Source organism: Vanellus vanellus (assembly GCF_965231255.1).
Source record: "Vanellus vanellus genome assembly, chromosome: 20".
Taxonomy (NCBI): Eukaryota; Metazoa; Chordata; class Aves; order Charadriiformes; family Charadriidae; genus Vanellus; species Vanellus vanellus.
This window is the reverse complement of record NC_138925.1, coordinates 9,423,054-9,450,973: the sequence shown is the minus strand read 5'-3', so window position 1 is coordinate 9,450,973 and position 27,920 is coordinate 9,423,054. Positions and strand designations below refer to the sequence as shown.

The window sequence follows — 27,920 nt, the reverse complement described above, 5'->3', positions numbered from 1 at the left end:
GGGGCGGCGCCCGCCCTCTCCCATTGGCCGTCCGGCCCCACCCGCTCCCGCCCCTTCCGCCCACTTCCGCCGCGGGGCGCGGGCCGCGGGCCGGGGCGGCGGGCGGAGCGGGCGGGTTTGAATTGCGGCGCGGCCGTTCCTCTTCTTGCTCCCCGGCCCCGCCATGAATTTTTCGGAGCTGTTCAAGCTCTCCGGGCTGCTCGGCAGGTTCTCCCCGGACGGCAAGTGCCTGGTGAGTAGAGGCTGCCGCCTGCGGGGGGCCGTCGCGTGTAACCGGGGCCGCTCCCGCCCGCCCGCGGCGGCTCCGCGGCCTGAGGAGACCGTTGGGCGAAGCGGCAGCGCGGGGCCCCGCGGCTCGGGCCGGGCGATCGCCAAGCAACGGCTTCGCCGGTGGAGCACGTCCGGTGCGTGTCGTACAGCGCCGGGCCCCCGGGCCAGCTTCCCCCCCGGGCCAGGCGCCCCCAGGCCGCCGGGACAGGCCCCGCCGGGCCCGCCCCCCCCCCCCCCCCCCGCCCCGGGCCGGCCGTCAGGCCGCCAGGGCCGGGCACTGAAGAAGCGGCGACAACGCAGTTGGTCCCGTAAAAACTTATCTACGTATGCGGGACGGCTTGCTCGCTGCGAGGCTTTTAGTCAATAAGGGTTTATAATGGAGACCCGGTCAAGGTTAGTCAAATAAAATAACAGTTACGAGGCAAATGGAGATTTTTTTAAAAAGTAGAATTAGTTAACCGGAATGAACGAGGATTGTTTTTATTAACATAACCCCCCCTTCCCTCCTGGTGTAACTGTTTTTGCTGTAGTTTGCAGTAGAGCCCAGTGCACATCAAGCCTTTCTGAAATGAGAAATCCCAGCTGGGTCCGAGGTGTGCCAGGCCAGCGGCACAGCGCTTTGCCCCGGCACGGTGGTTCTTGCCCGGTGTTGGTGCACCAGCTCAACTTCGGGTTTGTTCTCGTTCAGGCTTCCTGCGTGCAGTACCGCCTGGTGGTCCGGGATGTGAATACCCTCCAGATCCTCCAGCTGTACACTTGCCTGGATCAGATCCAGTACATAGAATGGTCCTCTGATTCCCTCTTCATATTATGTGCCATGTACAAGCGTGGGATTGTTCAGGTAAGGACAAAAGCAGGACAAAATATGTTTCTTTGTTGGGGATTTGTGTGTGGTGTGAGCGAGCATTTCTTAATGGTGAGCACTGGTTCAGTGCTTTTGCTAAAGGTACTGACATTGTCATTGGTAACACGTGGTTTGAGGATAACCTAGCATGCCATTATTTTTAAAACCATGACAAACATCTTAGTTTGAAAAAAAACAAAAAACAAAAAAAACCAACCCAAAAAGCAAACAAACAAAAACAAACAAACAAAAAAAAACCAAAAAAAAAAAACCCAAACAAACCAAAAACCAACAACCCACCAAATTTAGAGTAAAAATATTTATCAAAACAAATCAAAGCTGGAGATTATCTTACCAGTTTCTTAGTTCAATAGGAAATAAATACATGCAAACTTGTTAAATTGAGTAAAACTTTTTTTTTTTAAAGTGTTGATGTTCAGAATAGTTTTCACAGGAAAAAAAAAAACCACACCTTACTTTACAATATGTATTAACACACAGAGGTGTGAGACTTACTTTTGTAGTGGGATCCAGCGCCAGTCCTTCATGGCCACGGGCTTTCAGAGGTTTCCTGACCTCCCTGGTATGCAATGCAGGAACCTTTTCTTAGCTGTAGCGTGCTCTTGTAAGCAGAGGTTTTGGTGAGCTGTTCGTTTGGTGCGCTGTCTGGTTTCCTCTCCGACCTAGGTCTGGTCCTTGGAGCAGCCAGACTGGCACTGTAAGATAGATGAGGGGTCAGCAGGCTTGGTGGCTTCATGCTGGAGTCCGGATGGTCGTCACATTCTCAATACAACCGAGTTCCATGTAAGTGTGAAGTCATGATTGCTCTCGACGGTATCAGATGTTGCTGTCTGCCCTTTGCCTCTTAAAATAACCTAAAGCTCTTAAAGCTGTAGTGGTGTTAAGAACGCAGATAAAGTTCTCCTATATTCATATATGTAATCCAGGTTAATTCCAGTTTGGATGTTAGTTCTTCTGTTAACATTTTATCCTCTTGCTTCTGATGATAAGATAGAAAACGGACACTTAGCTTTGAATGTAAAATGTGAGAAAAGTGTAGGGATAACTGGCATTCATCAAAGCAATTTTAGAAATCAAATGCATTATTTGCTCAGGGAAGACTCAGGATTTCTAGCAAAAAAAAAAAATCCCAAACCATAAACAAGAGTGGCTATGGAATTAAAAAATATGGTCTTAGGTTTATTGATTTATGAGATGAGATCCTGGAAATACTTACATAATTGGTTGATTTTACACATAGGAGTCAGACTGCTGTTGATAGAACCACTTGCTAAATTAAAACGCCTGTAAATGCTTATTGATTGAGAGCCATATTCTGGAATCTGCACTAAGGTAGAATCCCAATCAGTTTGTGGATGCTGGACACTGGGCTTGTTGGAAGCCATGTGGAAGTCTGACTCTCCACCTCTATAGTCTTCAGATTAGAGCTGATGGTTCATGTTATTCAGTACAATGCCGAACAGTCAGCAAAGAACTGCATGCAAGATATCTTTCTCTTTGCTGTGTTTCATCTTTTCGAAACTGTAGGTGGATTTTAGATGACGGGTTATTGTGTCATAACCCTTGCTAGCACTGAATTCAAATGTTACACTGGAAGATTTTTCCTTTTTTTGTGCAAATACCAATGTCAATGGAATATAGATGGGCGACTGTCATCTGTGTGTGCAGGCTGGAGTTAGTGCTGATGCTGGTGCTCTCAAGGGAACCTGTGGAGAAACTTGTGTACAGCTACAGTGTAGTTCCTGGTGCACACATGGTGGAATTCTCCAGCAGGGATGTTTCGTGCTGGCAAGGAATTTTGGTGCTGACTGGGGTAGAGGTTTTCTGGCTATACAGCAGTCTTTTCCATTCCCCTATGCCTTTAGATAGTGGGTTTGGAGGAGTGATGAATTTAGGCCTTAGTTTTCCCAGGGATTAATCACCCTGATGGTGATTAAAATAAAAAAATGAGTCCAGAATTTCAACCTGAAGTCAGTAAGGATGTCCCTGCTAGTTAGGCAGAAGTGTTGCAGTCAGTAACCCAAACTGAAGGCTGGTGCTATGTGCTACAAGTGAGCATCTCGTGGCACGTGCGTGTGGGGGTGGACTAGCAAGTATTTATTGCCTCCCAACAGAACTTGGTTTGACCTTAGAGGATTTCATTAAGCCTTTGCCAAGTTGGCATCTGTGTTGGGATAAGTTTTCTTTCCAGCTGTAAACAGGTTGCTAAATTAGCTTTTGTCAGACAGCTGCCCGGGTTATGCCGATGTCTGAGTTGTGTTTACTCTTGCTCTGCTAAATCCACAGTCTGGTGGGACAGACGTGAGTAGTGCTCGAGACAGAAACTGTCAGGATACCTAATATTGGTGTATTATGTGTGTTATCAAATTCAGCGGTTGCTTGGAGGGCTTAGGGGTTCCCTGTCAACCACTGCAGCTTGGCTTTGGTAGCTTGACATTTTCAAACAGCACCAACTAATTACTCATACTTGTAATTCTTCAGGTCAACATGTGAGCTCCACTGTAAGCTCACGAATAACTTTCTTATTCCTAGATATTTATTTTTTTTTTAAGGGTAGGGTTGTGCTAATTTATTTCTAGCAATCTATACTTACTAGTCCCTCAGAAAAATTATTCATTGGCTAACTTGCAGTGATGTTCTTTATTTACTCTAATGCTGACCGCAAAATGCAGGGGTTTTGTTGTGACTGGTGTGCAGTTCCTAACTTGAGGTGAGTGCAGCAGAACTCTGACATGTGTCCAAAATCCATTTTGACTCTGTTCAGTCTTTTGAGATGGGCAGCAACAATCTATATGCCCTTAATATTAACATAACTCTGCAGATGTGATCATTTTATTGGAGAGGAGTCTGTAATAACATGCAGGTTTTTAGGTCCTGGAATTGCTACACAATGTACAGTAATACTGAAGGGCACAGGTGTCTGTCTAAATCTTTACACAGTTAATACAATAAGCAGTGTGATATGCAAGGCAACTAAATGGTACAGTCTTATCGGGGGAAGTATATAGACACCCTGTCCTTTCACTCGCTAGCAGATTGTTTTGCACAATATTGGATTACTGGCAGATGCAGAGGAATTTACCGTGCTTAATTACCAAAGTGTGTGTAGTAAGTGGTTACTTGCCCCAAAATTTTGAAAGCATCTTTGTGCTGTATGTTAGCTTTAGCATTAAGTGTGGAGGGGCCGTTCTGTCAGCATCTGGGGTGGAAGTCCTGCTGAGGCATAGAAAAGATGTAGGCTTGTTCCTTAAATCTTGCTACACTGGATTGGTGGATTTCCTTCTGCTGGGACTGTCAGCGCTGCTGTCCAGACTGGCAAACTGCAAGGTGAGACACAGACTTGGTAGGTTTTGCCAGGCAAAAAATAGTTATACTGGGCAGTCAGATATATTCAAAGGTACTTCTGAAATTAGAAGGATTTTTTTTTTTCTTTGATTGTCTGTTTATATCTTACAGGTATATGTGAGAAGTGGTCAAAATAGTTGCAACTTAATTTTTCATCACCTTGTTGTTTATACCAAGCCAGAGTACAGTTCTGTTAGAAAAGCAGGTGTTTTTTGGGGGGAAAAAAAATGGAGGTACTTTTTTCTCATTTAACTAACGAAGAACAAATCTAAATTAGTTGGAAAAACACATTCTGAAAGCCTGCTATGCAACATCTGTCTAGAATCTGAAAAAGCTGGAACACAGTGTTAATTGCATTGATTTGTGCAGTGCACTGGAAGGCAGCTTGTTGTCCCATAGCTATTGTTTGTTATTTATTTTGTAGTGGGTGCTTCCTCTCCTGCTGAAATCCACTCTGAGAGGCAGTTCTGCACGCATGTGGCGTGTAACGCAGCAGGCTGATTGCTAGAAGATTGCACGTTATCAGTTTGTCCTGTGGAAGGTGGTGTACCAGGTGTCTCCCCTCTTACAGTGCTGTCGTTCCACATGAATTTATAGGCATATGTAGAGCTTAAGAGCTGCAGATGAAAGATACGGAGAAGGCAGAGGGATCCTTTGCTTCCTCATGACTCTCATGTCTGGTGATAGTTTGAAGATCAGCAGCATTATTCTCGAGTGTTTCTTTTAAGAGCCATACTTATAAAATAGATGTATTTTCTCTAGTTCCATTTTAGGTACTGAAGCATTAAGGAGCTTCTTTCAGACTACAGCAGCAGGGAAAAAAGTGTGTGTTTCTGTGTATATTGGCGCTAATCCTTAGTAACTGTAAATGGCTACATTGGTTGAAAAATGCTTTCTGTCGAGGAATGTGCTCTGAATAATCTTCTGAAATCCGGTGCTGACAGACACTGCTATGTAAGGAGGCCTTGTGACCCAGTCAAGTCTGGGACAAAAGTTGACAGTCATTTGAGATGCAAGGTTGTTTAAAAGTGTGTTTTTATCTATTGAAAATCACCAGTCGTACACCTGCCTATAGCTGTCAACATTGGGACGTAGTCCTGAACCCAGCACTGGAGACTGTTTATCACGTTACCATCTAAATACTTTTTATTTCTCAGCTGTTTTTAGGCTATTTTAAAAATGCTTCTGCTTTTGGTTTGTTTTTCCACTGCAAAACAACAGCTGAAAACTTCTCAGACACCATTATCATTAGGATTTGAGTTTGACAACTCCGCTTCATCGAGTCATCTACACTAAGGAGAAAGCACCCCTTGAAATGATCACTGAGGAAGTGCTTGCTGCAGACTTAATTGACCACCATCTATTCTTCTGCTGGAAAAGGAGTTGTCCTTTCCCCACAAAGTCTTTGAGAAAAGCAAATAAGAGCAATGCAATTTATTGTCATTTTTTAAGTGTTTGGCTTTCTTTTTCTCACCCTCTGTACATTTTGTTTCTGTCTCTCATAATCATATCTGCTAGCTGTGAAATCTTTCTTGGCTAGTTTACATTGGCAGCTTGGGCAAGACTGTGGAATAATGTTTCATTTCCAGTTGGGAATATGAAGGTTCTCCCTTTTTGTCACAATTTAATTGTAAATGTATTGTTAATTCATGTAAGATAGGTGTGAAGTCCATATGTTAAGCACATAATGTAACTTTCTCAGTTTATAAAAATGTTTGAGTGTACACAAATAGCACAACTGAAAAGAATCCCGATTTTGGGAATCAAAATGGTTTGCTTTTACATGTTTGTGACACTGAGCCAGAGCCTTCAGGTTGTGTGTTGTGTGCCTTGGGCGAGAGGTTGCAATGAAGTTCTGGCACAGCATAGACGTGGTCTCCGACTTGCAGTTGTGTGCTCCGCTTACTCCCGAGCAGCCTTTTCGGGACAGAGATCCTGAAGTTGAATAGACGATCTTACTGTTGTGAGCGTGTTGTGACTGATTTAGATTAAATCTGAAGATGAAGTGCTTTGATTATCGAAGGGTTGTAGGCATCCAGTATAATTATAGATCTTTGGGTTTGAAGCAGTATTTCTGTGGGGTTTTTGTAGACTGGGTGTAAACATCCTCCCATGGGGGTGTGTTGGTCGTGTTCCATAGTCTCTCCCCAGTACTGCAATGGTGTTGCATTTTATGCCATATGTGCTAGAAATGATGTGTTGGGGAGGTACATGGGGCAATACAGTACTGCTCCAACAATGTCACTGTTGAATGTTACTGAAACTTTCAGTGGCAGTGAAGTGCACGCTCAGCAGTTAAGCGCAACATGACAAGAGTGAACAGGGAAAACATTATTAGTGTCTTCTCTGGGGAGTTACAAACCGTTTAGAGAAGTTTCTGTCTGAACACCAAACAGAGGACTGCACCCCAGGATGAAGCAGAGATGGATGCAGAAAGACTTTTCAAAATGAAGGCGTACTCGCCTTTTCTCGCCTGCGGAGGAGTCTCGGGCAAGGCAGAGGTGACAGTAAGAGCTCTGCACGTGATGTGCTGTTTCTCACCTCTAGAGATTTTCCTCTTCCAATGTACTTGAGCTTGATGTGAGCCTTGGTCTGAGGCTCTGCGCCAGCCGATGTGGTCCAGGATGGAAGTGCGTTTGACACGTGGCAGGCAGGTGAGTTGACTGTGAGTAGCAACACAGATGTAAACTTGGATGCCTTTGTCAGGAAAAATTATGATCCAGACCTCAGCATTCAAAGCTTGCAGCTGCTAAGCTTGTGTTAGTGGCTGTAGCATGTGTGTTGTGTACGCTGCGTGTTTTGGTCGGGGGAGGAACAGCAGCGAGTTCATTTAACACTGCAATTAATAGGAGCAAGCAGCATATCACTATTGCAGTTGCTGTAGAAGAATGTGAGTAGGCATTGTGTTGGTATTTTTAAAGTAAATCTTGCCTGAAGAGCAGACTAACAATGCTGTATTTTTGTATGCCCGGAAGTGAGCAGTTGCAGTGATAAAACTTGATTAATGTTGTTCATCTAGTGGATTCCTCTGGGACCTGCTAAACTTAAAGGCGGCATTGTAGATGTCTAGTTATAATTGCATACTTGTAAAATAAAGGAAGAGAATAATAAAGGCTGCATTAAATAGTGGTCTGATACCTTTTTTTAAACTTTGGATAGAAGCAGACTGGAATCTGGTCTGGTTGTGCTCTTTCCTGTAATAAATTGGAGACAAAGAATTGATTTCTGTGTTGTCTCTTCAAACCTCAGAATTTTCTTCTGTATGTAAAAAGCAGTAGGGAGAGCAGAGCAGCACACGCTGCTCTTCTGCTTTGGGAGTGCACACACCTCTGGAGGGAGGCGGGACTTACTGGAATTCTGTAACTTGCTTGGGACACCACGTCAATTACTGGAATAGTGCTTTCTGGCAAAAATGATTGTCAGCGATGAAAGAAACCTCCAGGTTCTGTTACAACGCACAGCCTTTAGCATTGCCAGGTAGAACAGATGCATAGGGTGCTGCTACCTTGGGGTCCTTTGTCACCATTGAATGGTACCAGCTTCTTCAGGGAAGGAAAATGTGCGTTGAGGACAAATGTGCGAAGAAGTGTAGCAGAAACTTCCTCCCAGGCCTGCTGGGGACTGGCCTGCGTCTCATGCAGGAGGGTGGTGAGATGGTAGACAGTGCTGAAGTTTTACACATATCATGAATTGGAATGAATTTTGTTGTGCAGTGGTTCTGGGGAAGGTAGCTTTGTGACTGTGGTGCTTTATTGCAAAAATAGCCTTACCTGCGTCTCTTCTAGAATCTCTTACCTTGGTGCAATAAAATGTAGGAAAACATGAGAAAAAAAATTGCGCTGGAGACATTCCTCGCTCCAGATATAAATGCAAAGGTTCACATGACATACTGATTAATGCACATATGTCTGGTGTGGCTGCCGTTGCCAAGGGAGAGTAAGTATTTGTTTTTAATTGAATAATCTACAGATGGCAACGCAGAGCTTCCAGAATGCAGGCTGTGACCTTGAAGAGCTGCGGAGAGGCTTGTTTTGCAGCTGACTGCCTTCTCTGCAGTTTTTGTGTCTTATGGATGCACAAGCCTCCAGAAATACTGCAAACGTGATGTTTAATGCCTTGCTTTGCATAGCGTGTTTTGGTTCTTTTCCAATTCTTTCAGTAATTGCGCAATGTTGCCTTCTTGTGGGTGGCTGAGGAGGGAAGAGCGAAATGCAAATTAGCTGTCAAAGCTGAGTGTGTCTAAAGGTTGAAAAATACAGCTACATTTTCATACTTGGTAGCCTTGTCCCAGGACATACCACGTTCTTGAGCTGCTGTAACGTCTCATCCATTCATAAATGCAAGAAACTTCCCATATCTGTTCCAGATTCTGTGATGAAACTGGATTTTTCCAACTGAAAAGTGTCTGTGCGTGATACATTGGCAATGATGTAGCTCGAATCATGCCAATATCAGTAACTTCAATGTTAATGAAGAGCTTTTCTCCATATTGCTGTTCTGCATCTCATACCCCTCTGGAGTATTCGGTGTGCCTGCCGTGTTGATTTGGGATAAGTAGCCTTACTAACTGAAGGCAGTTGGGAGATAATTCCTTGAAGTTACTTCTCAGGGCTTTGTGTTTGAGCTGCAGAGAATAGCTGCAGCGTTTAGGTAACCGCGGAAGGTATATTGATCTACTTTGTGTTGTTGAATTAGGCTTATGGGTTTCTATTTACTTAATTTGTTTATCTACAAAAATAAGTACTTCTTTGTCTCTTTCTCTTTGTGACAGCTGCGGATAACTGTGTGGTCCTTGTGTACGAAATCTGTGTCTTACATCAAGTACCCCAAAGCTTGTCAGCAAGGTAAGCGCCGCCGAGCTAACAGAGGAATGGTACTTTTTAATAGGGCAGAAAGGGGAAAATGAATTTGATGTGTAATGATGAAACACGTGTTTCGGAGCAGGCTCTGGCACCCTCCCTGCTGAGGGGTTCGCTCCCCGTCAGGGATGCACGTCTCTGAGATCGGTACCTGTGTGCCACCTGCCGCGAGGCACGAAGCTGTGCGCCGGGGTTGTCGTGTTCTCCCTGTGAATCAAGGATTACGTCTGATCGACGTGCCTGTTCTTCAAATATGCATCTTTCTGTTGTGTCCGCCTCTCAAGGGTCCTTTAAGACATTAAAATAAGCCGGATGTATTGGTGATGAAAAACACTAATCCAAAGTGGCTTTTTGTCATCTTTTACACATGAGAAGATTTGAAAGGGAAGCTCACGTCAGGGCTGTCTAGCCACATGGCTGTGGTTAGCAGTTTCCTGCCTGAGGCTTGCATGTAGTAATAGCCCATATATGACAAAGACAATTATGTATTACATATAAAATACGAGTGGATGGGGACCAATGCCTGGAAGTTGGGGGAGTACGGATGGTTGCATGACTAATCTGTTTAGCTAGACTAAATGAACTGTTTGTTTGAAATCTGTGGGGTTTATATAACCACTGTCTGTCAGTAATGAAACATGTGTGTTTGAAGCATGCTGAAGTTCTGCAATAGCTGTGAACCTGCATCCTTAGAAGTAGTATATTCAAAGTTTAAGAATAGCCAACACAAGCAAACTAGTAAAACTATGCATTGCCTTGATTAACGTGATCTTCTGTGAAGATACTTTTCCTTCTCCTTTTACTGCTTCTTTGAATTGGGAGCAACTGCTTTTTATTGAAGAACCATCAGCTATTCTGTCTTGTTTTCTCTCTCTTTTTTTTTTTTTTTTTTCTTTAAATTAACTTTGTCTCGTTGGCAGGGATAGCTTTCACGAGGGATGGACGCTATATGGCAGTAGCAGAAAGACGTGACTGCAAGGACTTCATTAGCATCTTTGTATGCAGCGACTGGCAGCTACTGAGAGTAAGCTATGTCCTTGCCTTCCGCTGCTTCTGGACAGACTGCCAGCACGTGTTGCACACTGCTTTAAGCTCAGCCACTTTGATAGTCTGGTTTTAGACTTGCCAGTGTGTTTTTCATCCAGCACCTGGCTCCTTCATTGCCCTGCAGACATACTTCCATAGCAGTATCCTCTTCAGGAGGCCAATGTGTACTATATGTGCACAAAGAATTTCTGATGGAATGCAAAAGTTCACCTTTAAATTCTTGCATGAGTTTATTTACAATAAACTATGCTACATTAATAATAATGAAAGTATCAACTGCTTGATTAAGTGATCATTTGGAATGTATAATATAAATTGTTGTATTTTCTGTTTAACAATGAGACTAGTGTGTGAAGGATGCCCACTAGCATGTCATAGAGGACAGGATGGATCGGAGAAATTAAAACCCATTAAGAACTAGTCTGTACATAGTGTCACTTCTAGTTCAGGAATTATGAGTCTCATTAGAAGCTGATAGCAAAATTTGGGGAATACGACAAGCACCTAACGGTATTTCCCGCCTCTTCCCTAATGATCCTGTACCGGCCTTTCTGAAGCAAGGAATTGGGCTAGCTAAATTTCTTGACTGATTCAGTGTAACTACTTTTGTTTTCTTATGAAATACCGTTCATTTTAAGGTAGAGCAACTTTTTGCCTTTTCTGTAAAGGGAAACCAAAGAAACAGTGAATGCAACATACTATCACAAAAGAAAATATTTCTGTTTCTACGCTAGCATGCGAAAGGTTCTTTTGCCGTTGTGGTAGTGCTTAAAAGGATAAAACTGAGGACTGTGTTAGGTTGGATGCAACAGTATTTGTCAGTATAATATTTCAAATGGTTTTGGTTTTTCTCTTTCGGGGGCAGCATTTTGACACTGGAACGCAAGATCTGTTTGGGATTGAATGGGCTCCTAATGGCTGTGTTCTGGCAGTGTGGGATACATGTCTGGAGGTATGAGGAAGCAGCAGATTATTTTCTCAGAGAATTCAAGTTGGTTTGTAGACACCATTCATAAAGCAGTAACTAAAATAGTGTTTTCATTTTTTTTTCTTTTAAACATAACAAAAGCTGAACTCAAACCATCTTAAGTATTTTACTTGTATTGGCAATGAACGCGTCAAACTGTTCTGTGAATCTTTAATGACAGGAAATCATCTTATTAACTTTCTTTCTAATTTATCTCAGGAAAAATTGTAAACATTGCAGAAGTCACTATTGAAATAATGAAAGAACAGTGAAAGAATTATTCTGTAAGACTCTTCTGCCACTTTACTTTATATTCCATGGTAATTTTACAGTTAAGTAAAACTAGTCATCCAAAAAGTTAGCAAGGAATACATACGTTGCTGCCCTTTCTGCTCTGAGTAGGTGAATTCCTAGAGACAGAAAAGTGTCCTCCTGTGGCCGTAAAGTTATAGGCAGTATGATCAAAACTAACTGCCTTGGGGACACCCCTAATCAGATGGCTCGCAGATGCTGAAGGACCGTGACAGTCTTCCATAACGGCATCTGCTATGGATGTTGTGGAAGAGTGTTGGGCTGGATGGGCTGTTGTTTGGGCCCACTGGGGCATTTGTGTTCTTGGGGACAGGGTGGACACGTTCTGCGAGTGCCAAGAGAGCCAAATGGGAAGTCTGAAGCCTCTTGTCTCAAGTGACAGATAAGAGACCTTTGTCTTTTAACTTGCTGCATTTAAAGAAGGGAGAGTTTGGAAGGAACGGTTTTGCCCATCTATGGCTTTTAACAATATTGTTATTCTTAGAATTAATCTATTTATGTTTCAGTATAAAATATTGCTGTACTCCCTTGATGGCAGACTGCTATCCACATATCAGGCTTATCAGTGGTCACTAGGCATAAAATCAATCACCTGGAGTCCAAGCAGTCAATTTTTGGCAATTGGCAGCTATGATGAAAAGGTAAGAAATAGGTTTATTTTCTCTCTTTAACTAAACCATTTGTAGAACTTTGTCATAACAGTTCTGTCTTGCGATGCTTTCTTGAACTAGGTGCGCATCTTGAACCATGTAACTTGGAAGAAGATCACAGAGTTTGAGCATCCAGCAACCATTGTTAACAAAACGACTGTAAGTATGGATCCAAAACCCACTGAATCGTTAGAAGCGCTTTGACACTGCTATTTGTATCTGAAAGATGGTAGTAAATCCTCTTCATTCAGGACACCTTGCTTTTTTCCCTCCTAATATGTAAATAGGGCTTGGGAAATTGCAAGAAAATTTGGGGATGTAAGAAAAATAGAGGAATCCTTTCAAATTTGATGGAATATGCACCTATGATCCTCTCAGCTTTAGCACGAATGGATCTCGGATGACTTCTGTCATCTGCCAGTGTATTTTGATGTAGATGGTGATTGCGTTACAAATTTAGGTATGCAGATGATGACCAATGGGAAACTTAACAGGAGAGATTTGTCTCAGCTTTATACAATTCGTGACTTTAAACAGCGTTGGAACTGGATTGTGATCAGATTTATTTCTTGTTTGTACAAGCTCATCCAGCTCACCTGAAGAGCGTGTCCTTTAAACGTCTGTCGTCATTTATTTGTATCCTTGCATACACGTATATGCAAGGCTCAGCAGATTCTGGGTAGCTGGCAGCAGGTGGAAAGCCGTAGCTTTTGTTCCAAAACTCACAAGCTGTTCTCATTCGTCAAGGTAAAAAGAACACACAGTGTAGTAGTGCTTCATGCCATGGCAGAGGAAGGACTAGCCTTGTGTCTGGACAGATATCCTGTAAGCGTTTACATGTGTAGACTGTAAGTCTGCAATATTCGCATGACTGCGTTGATGCCTCTTAACCAGAAGCAAGGCACGATCCATTAAATGCACCTCAGCAAAGTTTCTCACGACAAAAAATGCCCTTACTTCCAGTTAGGTGTAAAATACGTAATGGAAAACAAATGGAAATAGCTCTGTTAATCTCTATGATACAGACAGGAATTGCAGTTAATGCATTTTATCCTGGTGCTTGTGTTTGGGAATAATACGTTGTATACACAGTATTAAAATATTTTTGCTATTTCCTTCTTCAGTGTTGCACTTTGTTTGCATTTATTTATGGCAGTATGTGATTAAAGATTTCATTTTTGCAAAAAGGAATCTATGTTCCCATTGCAATGAAGATTTATGTACTGCCAGATTTAGCTCTAGGAATAATGAATGAGGTGTACTTTGGCAGACTCATTCTTCGTAGACTTCAAAGTTTGTTTATTTGTCACAGGAGTGTTTTCCTGATCATGGTTCCAAATAACAAATGATTCACTGAGAGTGCTGGATTCAGTATTTACCTGCTGAAGCCCTTTCCTCGACTGATGAACCAGGGGATGCTGAGATATAATACACCTGAAAATGAGTTAGTGGGATGTGAATGATTGGGTAATAGCCCATGTTCAAATTCTCCGAGGCCCTTCTGTAGAACTCTCACTTGTTTCTTTGTAGATTGTGTATAAAGAAGTGGAGAAATCCCCATCTGTTGAAACAGAGAGACTTTCTTTCCCTCCAACAAGAGCATTGGCTAGCTCTCGCTTCAGCACACAAAGTAAATGTAAGCCAAAGTTTACTAAAATGAGACACTTGAGTTTGCCATGTGAAGTCTTTCTATAAATAAACACTATAGGTGAACTCTGCCTCTTTGATACTGGAATGGGTCCTCTGGATGCTCTGCTCAAGGCTCCCAAGTTAACGGAAGAGCTCCGAGGGCAGTAAGCACCCTGCTAGAGGGGATGCTGCCTGCATGGTGGTTTGAAGGCAGGTTAAAGACTAGTGGGATATTGTAGAAAAGAACTGTAATTCCTTGCCTGTAGCAACAGCAGCCAAATCTCAGTCTCAGAGTTGCTTGCAAAAGTTGTCTTAGCGTTGTGTGGATTCTTTTTCTGATTTGTTGAGTCTATGCAATGTTATTTCACGACTTAGTTTAACTGTTGCAGATAATTGCAATAGTTCATCTGATTCTAGCAATTAAGAATCTTATCATAGAGTGTGGCAGTTTCAATAATTAAAAAATAATCAGAAGGTGTTACAGTCTTGTTGTCTGTTACAGCATAGTAATTAATCCCATAGGTATGAGGTCATGTATAAAAGCAGAGCATGAAAAAGGCCATTTGGCTTTTGTCTGAGAAGCTGTAGTTGTAGCAATACTTTAAACTTGGCTCCAGACCACAGGCTTTGAAATATTAAAGAGATGGCAGACAATGTATGATTGGTATTTTATTTTTTTTTTTTTTAACTGTCGCATTGGTTGTGGTATTGTAAATCACCTTTGGTTTTGCATTGGTGTTTGTTTGAAACGCTAGTTAAAAGGTAGCAGAAAACTTGATCTTTCCTTTTTTTCATAGTTTAATCTCAGACTTGCCTGGATTTCCAGCCTTTATTTTTTTTGTCGAAGGGCAAGAGTAGTAAGCTGTTTGTATGAAGATGCAGTATCTTAAAACGATTGAAGTTTTTGATTGGAACATCTTGGAGAAGAGCAAAATATGGTCGTATCACTTCAGAGATGAGGGGGGGTTTAACAGTTGGAATTTAAATATTTTGTCCGTTCAGGCTTGCTTAGTAAAGTACTTTCATTTCAAATTCCAGATGACATTTCCCAGGTGCCAGTTTCTTTACAGTATATCAAACCAGTTGCTGACAGGGCAAATCCCAAAATGGGAATTGGGATGTTGGCATTCAGTCCAGATAACTGTTTCCTGGCAACCAAAAATGGTGAGTTCTTACTGCCCTGTATTAAAGGGGAAAGCTACTCATTGGTGGTGGTGTGTTTTCAAAAAAGAAACGAGGACAATAATTGGTCAGTTATTTTGCACTACGGGAAGACTGGCCCTATGTAAAATCAGCTCTCTGTTGTGCAGACGTGTACCTGCAGAGGAAATTCAGCCTATGTCTTCTAGCATACGTAAAATATTGTGAGCTGCCAGAACTGCTTATCAGCGCATTAACTTGGTCTTGGCTTTGTATTTAATGAAAATAGTATGCTTTTCGTTATTTCCTCAAATGTACATGAGCTCAGTGTGTTAGAAAATGAAATACACAAATCCTTCTTCCGCCGTTCACAGAGAGTGTCTCTTGAAAGGCAGATTTCTTTACAACCTGTAGTAGTGGGGCTTTTGATTACCTCAAATAGTGAAAGTCATGGAATTAATGTTTAGCCTTTCCCTTCGATGGTCCTGAAGGGCTGTTTGTGCAACGGCTGTGGTTCAGAGGCAAAAGCCATCAGCAGTAGCATAATTGTGAATAATTTGATAAAGGCCAGTGAAGGACTGGAAGACAAACTATAAGTCACTTCTTTTATCCTTTTTGCAATTTTTCCAAAGTGAAATTGAAGGCACTGTTAGGCAAAACTCTAGTGGTGTTAAACCCGTGGTGTACCTAAACGGTTTGTGTAGTGTTAGACCTCAACTAATGCTCGTTTCTTTAAAATAAAATGTGATCTCTTTATCCTTCAGGCGTTTACATGATTACCTCTTCCTTTTCTGACAGATAACATTCCTAACGTTGTCTGGATCTGGGACATTCAAAAGCTGAAACTGTTTGTAGTCTTGGAGCAGCTGTGTGCCATCCAGTCTTTCCAGTGGGATCCCCGACAACCCCGACTCGCTGTATGTACAGGAAATAGCAAAGTCTACTTATGGTCCCCGGCTGGCTGTGTGTCCGTGCAGGTTCCCATGGAAGGTAAGGCTGCCTGCAAGGGCTTCCACACACCATCAGCAGCTTCTTATTTACAAAATGCTTTTCCACTTACAAGCTGGTCTGAGCATTATCATGTGAATGGCTCAGATGTGTTCCTGGAGCTTTGCAAAAGCAGGTACTTCTATCTTCAAAAAAGAGGAGTTCATAATGAGACATAGCAAACATGATAAAATATATCAAGGAAAGAGCACAGGGGCCAACAATGATTTAATTGTTGCTTTAATCACATGGTATGTTGAATTCTTTCTCCAATTTATATTCATATCAGTTTATTTACTGAGAAACTGTAATTGTGCAGAATGCCAAGTGTTGAAGTAAAGGCTCTGAAACACCTATAGTGGTTTTGGGTATTCTGACAACAGCTAAACTACAACAAAACACTAATGCAGAAAAACACGCATGGTAAATCTGATGTGGAAAGACAGAAAAATATATGTGAACCTGAAAAAGTCAGCCTGCCCGATGACAAGTTTTATGGCTGGCAGTAAATGATAGAAGGCCATTAGCTAGATGACATAAAAGCCTTTCTGAATATTAAACAGAAAAGAAATTGCAAAGATTGAACTTTTTCCTTTCTACACAAGGAGCAGCAATATCCTCAGGGTATGCAGCTCTGCACGGGGAACAATCTTGTGGCATCTGTTTGCATTAAAATGATGAGTCTACAAAATCTGTGCATGTGTATGGAGCACAAAGTAACTGTAGGCTTGGGGGACAGAGTCAGTAATGCAGCTTATCTGCACCGCTGCGTTGGAGAACAGCTTGGCTCTGCTGCAGCAGGAACAAACCCAAACACCCCGTTAAGGCTTCCGAGGCGGGGAGGGTATTTTTTGCAATGTGTGTGACTTGTTCCAGCTACCTCTTCCCAAAGCAAGAGGACGGGCTGCCTTTGCTAACAAACTGATCTGTTTCTGCAGGTGACTTCCAGATTGTCTCTCTCTCCTGGCGTTCTAGTGGAGACTCCATGGCACTTCTGAGTAAGGACAACTTTTGTGTGTGTTACTTAGAAAGAGAAGAGGTAAAATAATAATCATTTGCATTAAAAATGCTCGCAAGTTTGAGGAGGAATGAGGAACGGGGTCAAACCCTGTTGCCCGATCTGAAGCTTTTGTATTTATAAATTATTTATTTGAAGGAGCACACCCAAACTCCCAATGTGTAAAGTACTGTGATTGCGTTTGATTGAAGTGACATAGCAACTGAAGTGTAGAGAATGAAGTCTTGATTTCAAGGAGACTTCAGTATTGATGTAGTTCAACTTTTTCTTGAACTTTTGTCAATGATGAAACTTTATTTTCTAAAATTGTAGCCGTGTGTATATAATGTATAGCTATTATTTAAATTTTATAATTTCCAATAAATATTTTGATAAGTTACAAACTTGGTATGACTCTAACTATAAACCTGCATTTCTCCATTCTGAAGTCTTTTCCTCTATTTTCAGTCATGTGATCCTGTGGCTCTTTATGTGGCGCAAGGAAACAGTTATTTGCGCACAACTGTGTACAACTTACATCTGCTCTTGTAAGACAACAGATTTTTCTGGTGTATTAGAATTAAATATTGTAGCAGAAGTAGATAAATCAATAAGATACTTCCTAGCAAATCAATTCCTGTTAATGCAAAACAAGTTCTTTGTTCAGAAATCAAATTAAGTCACCTATAATAATTTTGCTTTTCCAGACTAAAATGTTAACAGGTGACAGTGACTGTGCCTGCTCTCCCATAGATGTATCATACTGAGTCTTTACAAGAAGGATCGTTAACTGAGACTTTGGAACGATATATTACAGGCAACTGAAACGGAAGCTGCTGACCCGACTATCTAGTGCCACATTGGAGCGCACGGTTCAGCAGCAAAGAGCAGTTGGACAATCCTTTATCCTTAACCTGAGCAGCCAGCCACTGTTTTCTTCCAAGGAAGGGAGCCCATTGTCTAGGAATTTATTGGCTCTCTTTACTGTTGCCACTTAATTTCACAGCCTCAGTCTCCACAAAATGAAGAATGAAGAACGAATAGAGTTGAAATTTAACTTTACTGTAAGATTAATGAAAATTAAATAGATATCTTAGAAAATGCATTGAGGGGCATGCAACTTGTTGCATTCCATCACCACTTCAGCTTTACAGAAGTTTCATAACTGTACATCTACTTTAAGTTCAAAAAAACACCACTGCAGCACAGCATTTATTCAGCATCGTAGTTGAGCAAGCAAATGCTCTGATAAAACGGCCTGTATAGAAGGTCATACACCATGAAAAAGCTCGTTAGAGCAGCCTCCTGAGCAGCTTCAGTTGTAGTCTCTTATGCTGCTTCTGAATTTCATTACTGGGCATTGGTATGAGGTTAACTGCAAGAATGTATAAATCAAGATTGACGTACAGTGCTTAAAGTCTTATCTCTCTCCCTTACAAAGTCCTGCACTGCTGCTGCCCCAAATTAGAGTAATTTAAGAAAAATTGCGAAGAATATAAATCTCATCAAAATAGAATTCCTTTTCAGTTTTATAAATAACGGCTTGGAAGGCAAATGTGTTTGTGAGGCTTTCGGCAATATTCTCTCAAAAGAGTCTTTATTCTATGGCTGCAGCACAAAAACACGTATAACAAACGAGGAAGTTAGACTCAGTTCTTAAGAGGGAGGTATTTTCACAAAAAGCCAATAAACACACATTCAGCCGTATACTTCGGTTTACAGAATAATAGTTGCCATACACCGCTTCTGAGCAGACGTAACAGCACAGCATTAACAAAATCTGCTGACTCTGTTTTGCTAAAGAATGACTGACACGGCTTTCAAAATTCTTAACGGGCATTAATCAAAACGCGAAGATTACTGTAATTGTGAACACTAGTACCTCTTTGAACAATACAACTCAATCCCAAGCACACTATGTGATTTGACACCATATACAGGGATACAACTGTAATGCGGAATGAATGTTCTACTCTACCTTGGATATTTGCGCGGGGTGTTCGTAGCAGACACCAATTGCACTTAATTAACAGGGAAGGACACAGTTAGAAACGGCGCGTACCGCTGCTCGCTAGCCCTGTAGAAGAACCAGTAGGAACTGTAAATTAGATACAAAATGCAAGAATGACACTACCTTGCCTCTGCTTCGGATTAATCTGACCTGACCGTAACAACCAGTGCCTCCCGCGAACTGTTTGATCTGCAGCCCCGCTTCGTTCCCTAACTGCTTCACCGTGATTATCGAGCATTCTGTCACGCAGTGTGCTCTCCCCAGGAGACCCCATAGCAAATCGCTTTCTCTTGAAAAGATTAAATGCAACGAATTTTAAAATCCAATTTTGCCTCTTGTCATGGAGTAGCCAAGCTTGGCCTCGTTGTTGATGAAGGACATCAGTCCCAGGTAGGTCTCGATCAGAAGAGGACGCTCCAGCACTAGCACGCCGTTAGCCCTTCCTGGTAACGGACACTCCTTGTGGGCTTTCTTCACAGCTTGAATTAGCTGAGTTTTAAAGTTTTCCAACTGAAAGAAAAAACAAAAGATCACCTTGATGTTTTTCCGTTGTTTTAAACATTATTAGGTTAAGAGCTGCTGCTGTGGAGTTGTGAAGGACTAACAGTACAGCTGTAGTTGTCGTGGATCTCACGTGCCGTGAGAAACTTCACACTCTGACGTTGAACCTTAATGCTACAGGTAATTTCATACATGGGCTCCATGCGTAAAGACTAACAATCACTAATATTGTTTATTTCTGACTGTAGTTCTCCTGCCCTTACCATTGAGGTGTTGAACTTAAGTTACTGTAGTGTTCTGTTTTTAAGGAAACCTTCAGAGGAAAGCAACTATTGCAAGAAAAACTGAGCGCCACCTAAGCGAAGGTTTACAGCGAGCAATTAAAGCGTTTGTTTAACCAGCTGGCAGGCCCGGATGAAAAGTCGGGCAAGCAACAGTAGGAATAGCACTGAGATTCATTTTCTTTTGGGTTTTACAGGACTCCGCACTTTGGAAGTTTCGGCTTCCTTTATGGGGAGCTGCCCAAACCAGCTGGTTGGGCCGCCCGGCAACTCACAATTCGGAGAATGGGGAAACGCGGCTTACTGCTCAAAGTTCTGTCTCTTTGATTTAACTGCTTCTACTTGAATTAACTGCTACATCTTTTCAAAATAATCTAAGTCGTATCCAGCCTATGAGATCAACGCGGCATCTAGAATAGGAGAGGCGACTTCCTTACTAGGCAGAGGGATGCGATCTTCTCATCAGCATCTGCCATGGGATGTTCGGTGAAGGTGACGTATGGGATGTTTGTAGACCACGGGTTCCATCTGTTTATGAAGGAGGCACGACTTTGCTTGTCCCACTGAATTCGAATACCAAAACCTTCTCGCCTGATATTGGAGACAGCAGAATTAACATGGTAAGACTTTTGAGTCTTTGAGGCGAGTTTAATTAGAAATGTACTGTCTGAAAAAGACCTGCTTAAAACTGGAAGCTGAAATATAAGTTTGACAGTAAGTTTTTCCTCTAGAACAGTAACAGAAGAGTTCAGCCCCAGAAATAGGCAAAGGTACGTTCTTTTCAGCAGAGTGTAAAAAGGTTAGGCTCATTAGACACCTCGGACACAACTGTAGTGCCTGTGACAGTCTGCGTTTACGTATGACCTGGCTGTTACAGGCGGTTTTCCAGTAGGGCTAAGGTGCTGCCGCTGCATTACACGATGGCCATGAACTTCTGCTCCCAGATCTATTCATCTTATCATGAAAGTCCTTGAGCAACTCCCTGTTAAGGTAACTCCTAACTCTTCCAGCAAAGCAGCAGCTGCTCTGAGGTGGGGTCTAAAGAGGCTCCGGTAATTGTTTACAAAGTCACAGGAGCAAAAGGAAGAATCCTCAAACTTGTCCAATGGTCAGTGACGAAGGCTGACAGCCCCAACAATTATAACAATACAAGAACTACAACAACACGACAGTATTACTGAGTCAACTTACTTGTTCAGAGACTTGGGTGGGAACTCAAACTCTCCTACAGAGATGGTATCGACGGCGCTCAGGGCTATCCTCGTGACGTGCTGACACTGCAGGCTGATGAAGTTGTATTTGCAGACCAGGAGGGACCAATCCGTGATAAGAACGAGACGCTCCTTCTCATTGTTCCAGTGATCGATCCTGGTAAGACAATGCAACTGAGCTCTAGCAGTTTTGGTTGCTGGCTAGAAACCCTTCACAGCTTGACGGATAGAAGAGTCGCTAAGGAGAACAAATCTGAAGTCTTAGTAACGCTGTGTTTTCCGTTTCAACCTTTGCTTTGAATCAGCAAGTCTGGCAAGAGGCTGAATGTCCCAACACGGATAATATTAAGATAATCAGAGTAAGTCTTGAAGACCCTGAGAGCACTTTAGTGCTGTCTCCTGTTATTTGAGACCAAATGCTACTTAATGGGGTAGATGAGTCTCCAACAACTCTTCCCGTAAGTGTTTAATACTGTGCTGTTAGCGTGTTACCACATTTAATAAATTATTAATTGCATTTGAGCGTGTTCAGGGGGGACAAATAGTTTTCTTTTAACTGTGTGGTCTGACTTAGTATTTTCCTCTGTAAGAACGGTCCGTACATTCAAACACTGGTTGGTTTCTTCAAATTTCATGAATAAAAGACCTTACCTTTCCCCGGGTGTTTTGCCAGACTACGTTGTTGAACCATCACAGCTGTAATAGTGTTTCATCCTTAGGGCAACCTAAGAGCAGTCATATTTTCACTCTAAGGGTAATGGGCTCAGCTTTTAAACTAGCGCCTTTGGTACCTGCTACAGCTTACTTTAGTGTAACTGATTTAATTGCCTTTCCTTACAAAAATTTAAAATTGCCTATAGTTTCAACAGGAACACTGACGTAAAGCTGATGAGGCTAAAGCCATTCTCGCTGTGTAAAGGTAAGTGTGAACAGCAGGATCAGGCCATGGGACAGCGTGTCTCCCCCGCAAACCCTTCTCTGCCGTTCCACTTGTGCCACGGTGAAGGGACCGAACCTGCCCCCGCCTTCTGCTCGCCCCAGGAGCGCTCGGGGCTTGCGAGTGTGGTCGAGCACTGTTCCGAAGAAGTGGGTGTACTCCCCTCGTGTTTTGCTCCTGTGCCCTGGTCCAGACACGTGCCAAAACGGGAGCTGAGCGTTTGCGCACTGGTGAGTTACTGGGTGAAGGGTCAGTGCACGGGCACAGCTTGTGATGGAGGAGTTCAGCAAAGCCGCGTTAGTGGGTTTAGCGTACGCGTGAATCCTGTATTGCACTGGGTTTTGTAGCGAGTTAACTGCCGAGCTGAGGTTATGGAGAGCCAGTGACACGCTCCCGCCGCCCTGGGCCACCAAGGCGCTTTGCCAGCGCCGACGGTTACGAGACTCGGGAAGATGCGGGTTTGGCACAGGCGGGTGAGCGATGCCGGGGGGGGTGTCGAGCACCTCCCGGCGTGTCCCCATCCCCCCGGGGACCCCCCCCTCCCCGAGGTCCCCCCTCCGCCCCACTTACTCAGCGAGCAGCCAGACGCTCTGCACCTCCCCGTCCTCCCCGGGCATCACCACGGCGCGGATCTCGCTGACCGCCTGCTCGATGGTGCCGGGCTGAGCGGGGAGAAGGAACAGGTTACAGGGGGCGGGGGGGATGGCGGGGGCCCCCCCTTCCTCCTCCTCCGTACCCGGAACACGAAGTACTCCCGCAGGCGGCCGGCGCGGCCCGCAGTGCGCACGCTGAGCGGCCGCAGCCGCTGCCGGGGGGGGAACGGCGGTCCGCTGTCCCCCGCCACCAGCACGGCCGCCCCCGCCGGGGGACTGTCGGCCGCGCCGCCCTCCTCCTCGTCCCGGAGCTGCAGCATCGCGGCGGGGCCCGACCGGGCCGCGCTCTCACCGCCTTCCGGGGCGGGGCCGGGAGGGGCGGGGCGGAGCCGGGAGGGGCGGAGCACCGCCGCCGAGTCCCGCCCCGCCCCGGAGGGCGGTGCCGCGGCGGCCTCGGCGCGGGTGCGGTGCTTCGGGCGGATCGCGTGGAACCACGGAAGGGTTTGGGGGGTGGGGGGGGACCTTAAAGGCCACCCGGTGCCACCCCCCGCCCCGGGCAGGGCCACCCCCCCCAGCCCAGGGTGCTCCCAGCCCCGTCCAACCCGGCCTTGAGCACCTCCAGGGATGGGGCAGCCACAGCTCCTCGGGGCACCCTGCGCCAGGGGCTCACCACCGCACAGGAGAGAATTTCTTCCCAATATCTCGTCTCAATCTCCCCTCGTCCCACGGCTCCCCTCCCTGACCCAGAGTCCCCCCCCCAGCTCTCCCGGAGCCCCTTTAGGCACTGGAAGGGGCTCGGAGGTCTCCCCGGAGCCTTCTCTTCTCCAGGCTGACCCCCCCACCTCTCCCAGCCTGTCCTCCCAGCAGAGGGGCTCCAGCCCTCCCAGCAGCTCCGGGGCCCCCTCTGGCCCCGCTCCACCAGCTCCATGTCTCTCCTGTGCTGAGGCCCCCGAGCTGGAGGCAGCACTGCGGGGGGTCTCCCCAGAGCAGAGCAGAGCGCAGCAGAGGGGCACAGTCCCCCCTCGCCCTACTGGCCATGCTGCGGGGGATGCAGCCCGGGGTGCCGGGGGCTCGCTGGGCTGCCAGCGCACAGTGCCAGCTCATGGGAGCTTCTCATCCATCAACACCACCAAGTCTTTCTCCTCAGGGCTGCTCTCAATCCATTCTCTGCCCTGCCTGGATTTGTGCTTGAGATTGCCCCAAAAAGAAAGTTTGCTGAGGAGTTCTCTGTCTCCTGTGATGGCTGTGATGCTGAGAACTCCTTGGCCCAGTGCCGGAGCCCTGAGCCCTTCCCTTCCTTCTGAAGCCACAGCACTGCAGTGTCCCGCATTTGCTGTCCCTCTGCTGGGAATGCACAGCTTCTATGGATAGAGTGGGCTGGATATGATCCCCATATATTTTATACTGATATCGGGATCAATATTGGTTCTTTGGTGTTATTAATGTTAGTTATTTAGTCTTATCCTATTAAATCTGGTTATATTTCAACCCTTGGGCTTCCTTGTTTTTTCCGATTCCCCTTCCCAGGTGGGGAGAGGTCATTGGGTGATAGAATAATTGTCTAAATGACAATAAATTGTTGTGGGTTCCTCAGACCATAACACCAGGTGACTTTGATATTTTTCATGTTTTTTTTCAGCTTCCCATAGCAGCTGAGAAGGAGCACAGAGAGGAGGATGGAATGGCCAGTGGGATGTTCCGTACCGCAGATGGCATGGTCGGTGTATAAATGGGGTGAGCCGGGGGCGGGTACTCGTGATCACTGCTCGGGCAGTGCCAATTCACCAATTTACCAGGTAGTGAGAATGACTTCCCTCTTGTATATTATTTACTGTTGTTGCTATTGTTATTGTTGTTTTCCTTTTCTGATCTTGTTCTATTAAACTGTGAGTTGAGAGCCCTACAGCCCGTGCCACGTTCAGCACACTTGATAGCAAAGATTAAATGATGCTGGGGAACGAACGGCAAGTTATTATTTGTGTTTCTGTGGTCTCTGGCGTTATTGCAGATATCATCATCGCTATTTGGGGAACCGTATGGTTTCTTTGACCACTTTCCAGCGCTGTCTTACCCTGAGCCAGAGGATGACATCTTCGGCAGGCGGTCGTGCTGGGAAATGCTACAAAATTGAAAACATATTAAACTGACTTCACAGACAGCGTTGGATTTTAGGTATCCATCTTTCTCTGCTGCACCCTCTGCAGCCCCCGCTCCCAGGAGCCGGTTTAGATGGAAGCCTCGTTGCTCGCTGTGGGGTGACTTGCTGAAGCCTTGTGGCGCTGCCTTCGCGCTGGGTGAGTTCTCGCCCCGAGCTCCTGGAGAGGGAGCCACAGTCCAGGCTCTGCCGCTGCCTGCCGGCTCCCCTTCCCTGCCTGCCGCCCTGCCAGCGGGCGCTCGGAGGGACTGGGACACACTGGTGCCCAACCGTACCCCGAAGTTTCACCCGCATGTGGTGTGAGGCCAGGTTCTGCGTAGCCAGCTCTGTGTTTGCCAAAGCTGGGCCCAAACCCAGGGTCAGCCGAGGGGAAAGCACGCTTTGGGCTGCAGCGGTAAGGCAGCACGGAAAGGCTAACTGGGACCAGTCTTATACTGTGAGAAAAGTATTAACTTTTAAAGTCCTGACAGGAAAATGGAGGTCTGAATCTATTCTATCCCAGAGCCCTCTCCATCATTATAAAGCGTCTTTATGTAGGTGCCTTTCTTCCCCAGGAACAATGAAAGATGCCGTCTGCCCCGGTTAGGCTTGGCAGATCCTTCCAAGGGAAGGCGTTAGCCCCTCCTGCCTGCGCCTTGACCTGACCTGAGCGATTTATGCGACTGCTGTGACTTTGGGCGGGATGAGGTGTAGAAAGCAGCTGCCCTGCTTTCTTCCAGAAGTACCAACTTCGGGCCGTGGCTCGTAGTGACCTTAGTCTTGATGCAACGGCTGTCTTTCAGTGGTGGAATACACGCACACTGTGCACTGAAACTACCCAAACCTTCTTATCCTACTTCTCTCACGGGAATTGGTATTAATAAAGTGTTCTAGACTCCTTAAAACATATTATTTTAACTATCTTCTCTCTGTGTGTTTGACAGAATGTAGATTCTCTCTGCCCTCTCGGGTGAGTGTGCCGGTTCGCTCTTCTGGTTTTCTTCTTCTCCGGAGGCGGAAGGGGGGCACAGCAAGCTGCGCTCCCCGCAGGGCAGTGGGCGCCGGGGACTTGGCTCTCTGGGTCTCTGTCCCAGAAGTCGCACGGCTTTTCCAGGGAAGCACTGAAAGATCTGAGTTCTGTGTCCTTTTAGCCAACTGTTCGCTTTAAATGATAATAATATTTCCCTCCTCTGAGTAAATATTAGGTGTGTTTCCGCACAGCCAGTCGTTCCATGCACTGAACACAGGAGGTCCTCTATTTCTGTGCTTTTCCTTTTCTCTAAGCTCCATGGGAACGGGAATGGTTCCCTGTGTGTGTGTGTGTGTGTGTGTGTGTGTGTGTTCAGCACCCAGCAGGTGAAGATCCCTTCTCCATTCTGTCTGAGACAATGAAATACCGGGTGGGGATGGGGTGCTGCAGGTCCTGTCCTCTTCTGCACTGCTCAGAGCACAACTTGAATGCATATAGCTTCTCCTCTCTCTGATTTCCACGGGCAGACTGTGGACTCTTGCGAGGCTGATTGCAACGCTCCAAAGAGTGACTGCCACTTGTAAGTCGTCTACATTTTTAGTTTCCATCCGAGGCCCCTTCTTACACCCTGTTTTTGCCAGACCTCAGTGGGCCACGGGCCGCCCCAGGGCAGCGGAGCAGTGCCCGGCTGCTGCTTTGGTTCCTCCTCGCCCCCGGGGAGAGTTTCCCAGCAGGTTCTTGAGGCAGCAGAGTTTTCGTGCAGCATCCCTGCTCCGCTTTCTGCTTCCCCATCCGGCTGCGTCGGCTGCTGCGCACCCATCCTTGGAGGCAGCTCAGCGCTCTGCAAGCCCCTCCGTCCTCACCCTCGCTGCCAGCACTGGCAGCAATGACGGGGGATACCTGCAGCAGTTTTTTTGGGAGAGGGAACTCAGCAGTGAACCATCTCAGGATTAGATTTGGGCACTTCTTTCTCTGTTTTCTCATTTCACAGAGGCTGACAGGCTGTCAGTCCCCCCCCCCCCCCCCCCAGCAAAACCCTTACCCGCTCCTCTTCATGCTGCTCCCCTACACAGTGGGGAGTCGGGTGGGAAAAGGCGGATAAAAGCTTAACCTTCTTCCCCAGCTCCCTCTTTGCCCGGTGTATTCCTGGTTGTTAACGGCAGCCGAGCGCGGGTCGGGTCTGTCCCTGCCCGTTTCATGTGCACAGCAGCCCTCCCTCGGGAAGCCATCGGTTTTCTTATCTGTTGGAGTACGTAGGGAAGATTGAATCTCTGTGGGACATTTTTTGAGCTACTGGGAGAGGGGTTTTGGGGGGCGTGTACGGAGCCGGCCTTGGGCAGTGCAGAAGAGCTGTCTGAGAAACAAACCCGACTCATTCCCGCTCCTGTTCCGCAGGGTCTCCCCCTCCTCGCCGCGGGGCCGGACCCAGCCGGTGGGAGGGATTTCGGACTGTCAGCGAGGAAAGGAACAAGGGAGCATGTGAGGGAAAGGAGCTGGACCTGGGAAAGGCAGGAGGGAAGTTTTGTTACTCCCTGGAAGCGCAGGGAAGCTGCTCCCAGGGGGTGGTGTGTGCGGGAGTCAGTCGGCCCCGTCTGCGGAGGACGGTGCGGGGCTGTGGATGGGGTAGAGCAGCTCTCTGCCTGCTTTGGGAAGAGCCCCCCGGGAGGTGGACGTCTCGGGGTGCGGGGGAGCACCACTCCTTTTTCCCGTCCCACGCCGAGTGCTGGGTTTTATATTGCGGTGAGAAGTGGATGGGGACTCCAAACCGGCGAACCCCCCGTGGGGCTGCGTTGCTGGACGGAACCCAGGTCTTGTGAGCCACCGGGTCTGTGGGCTTTGTCAAGGAGCAAATGCCAGAAGGAAAAGTCACTTCGCTGCATTTCAGTAGGAGCAAACGAGCGTAAGAAGCCAGGTTTGGTTTGGGGAAAAACCCGGTGACAGTCTGCAGGATAATCATTTCCCACGCTCGGAAGAAACTTGCTGAACTGAGCCCAGATGGGAGGAAGCATCCAGGAGTGATAACTCTGCTCCCCCGTGCAAGAATTCCTGTGTGCTCCGAAAGCATCGCCCTCCGCCAACAAGAGAGACACCGGCGAGTTGGGAACGGGAGGCAGCCAGGAGCGTCCTCCGTCGAGGAAGAGGACCGTGCCGGAGGAGGCGGTGAGATTCCCTGGGCACCCGCTGGCAGCGCCCGGCGGGAGAGGAGCTGCGGCG

The 27,920-nt window shown here is 45.8% G+C and overlaps 2 protein-coding genes and 1 long non-coding RNA gene across 5 annotated transcripts; 2 read left to right on the top strand and 1 right to left on the bottom strand.

The window, feature by feature from the left end:
• The first annotated feature begins 81 nt into the window (after positions 1 to 81).
• On the top strand, positions 82 to 17,545 carry WRAP73 (WD repeat containing, antisense to TP73). Of its 3 annotated transcripts, XM_082493360.1 has the most exons (12): positions 82 to 232; positions 959 to 1,111; positions 1,802 to 1,918; positions 9,252 to 9,324; positions 10,260 to 10,363; positions 11,252 to 11,338; positions 12,172 to 12,306; positions 12,397 to 12,474; positions 13,846 to 13,951; positions 14,983 to 15,108; positions 15,883 to 16,074; positions 17,010 to 17,545. In XM_082493360.1, the coding sequence occupies exons 1-12, from the start codon at positions 164 to 166 to the stop codon at positions 17,117 to 17,119; spliced, it is 1,350 nt and encodes a 449-aa protein (XP_082349486.1). In that variant the 5' UTR covers positions 82 to 163; the 3' UTR covers positions 17,120 to 17,545. The 3 variants fall into 3 exon arrangements, with proteins under 3 accessions (XP_082349486.1, XP_082349485.1, XP_082349484.1); XM_082493359.1 differs by lacking the exon at positions 1,802 to 1,918 and having other exon boundaries at positions 13,846 to 13,945; XM_082493358.1 differs by lacking the exon at positions 1,802 to 1,918.
• A 312-nt stretch (positions 17,546 to 17,857) lies between these two features.
• On the bottom strand, positions 17,858 to 22,950 carry TPRG1L (tumor protein p63 regulated 1 like). The gene is made up of 5 exons (XM_082493674.1): positions 22,746 to 22,950; positions 22,580 to 22,671; positions 21,053 to 21,229; positions 20,299 to 20,452; positions 17,858 to 19,589 (listed from the first exon to the last, which is right to left on the bottom strand). Exons 1-5 carry the CDS (start codon positions 22,920 to 22,922, stop codon positions 19,395 to 19,397), a joined length of 795 nt encoding a protein of 264 aa, XP_082349800.1. The 5' UTR covers positions 22,923 to 22,950; the 3' UTR covers positions 17,858 to 19,394.
• On the top strand, positions 21,940 to 24,265 carry LOC309680161. Its single transcript, XR_014269885.1, has 3 exons — positions 21,940 to 21,991; positions 22,114 to 22,239; positions 24,242 to 24,265. It is a non-coding gene; the product is annotated as an uncharacterized lncRNA (long non-coding RNA).
• The last annotated feature ends 3,655 nt before the right edge of the window (positions 24,266 to 27,920 follow it).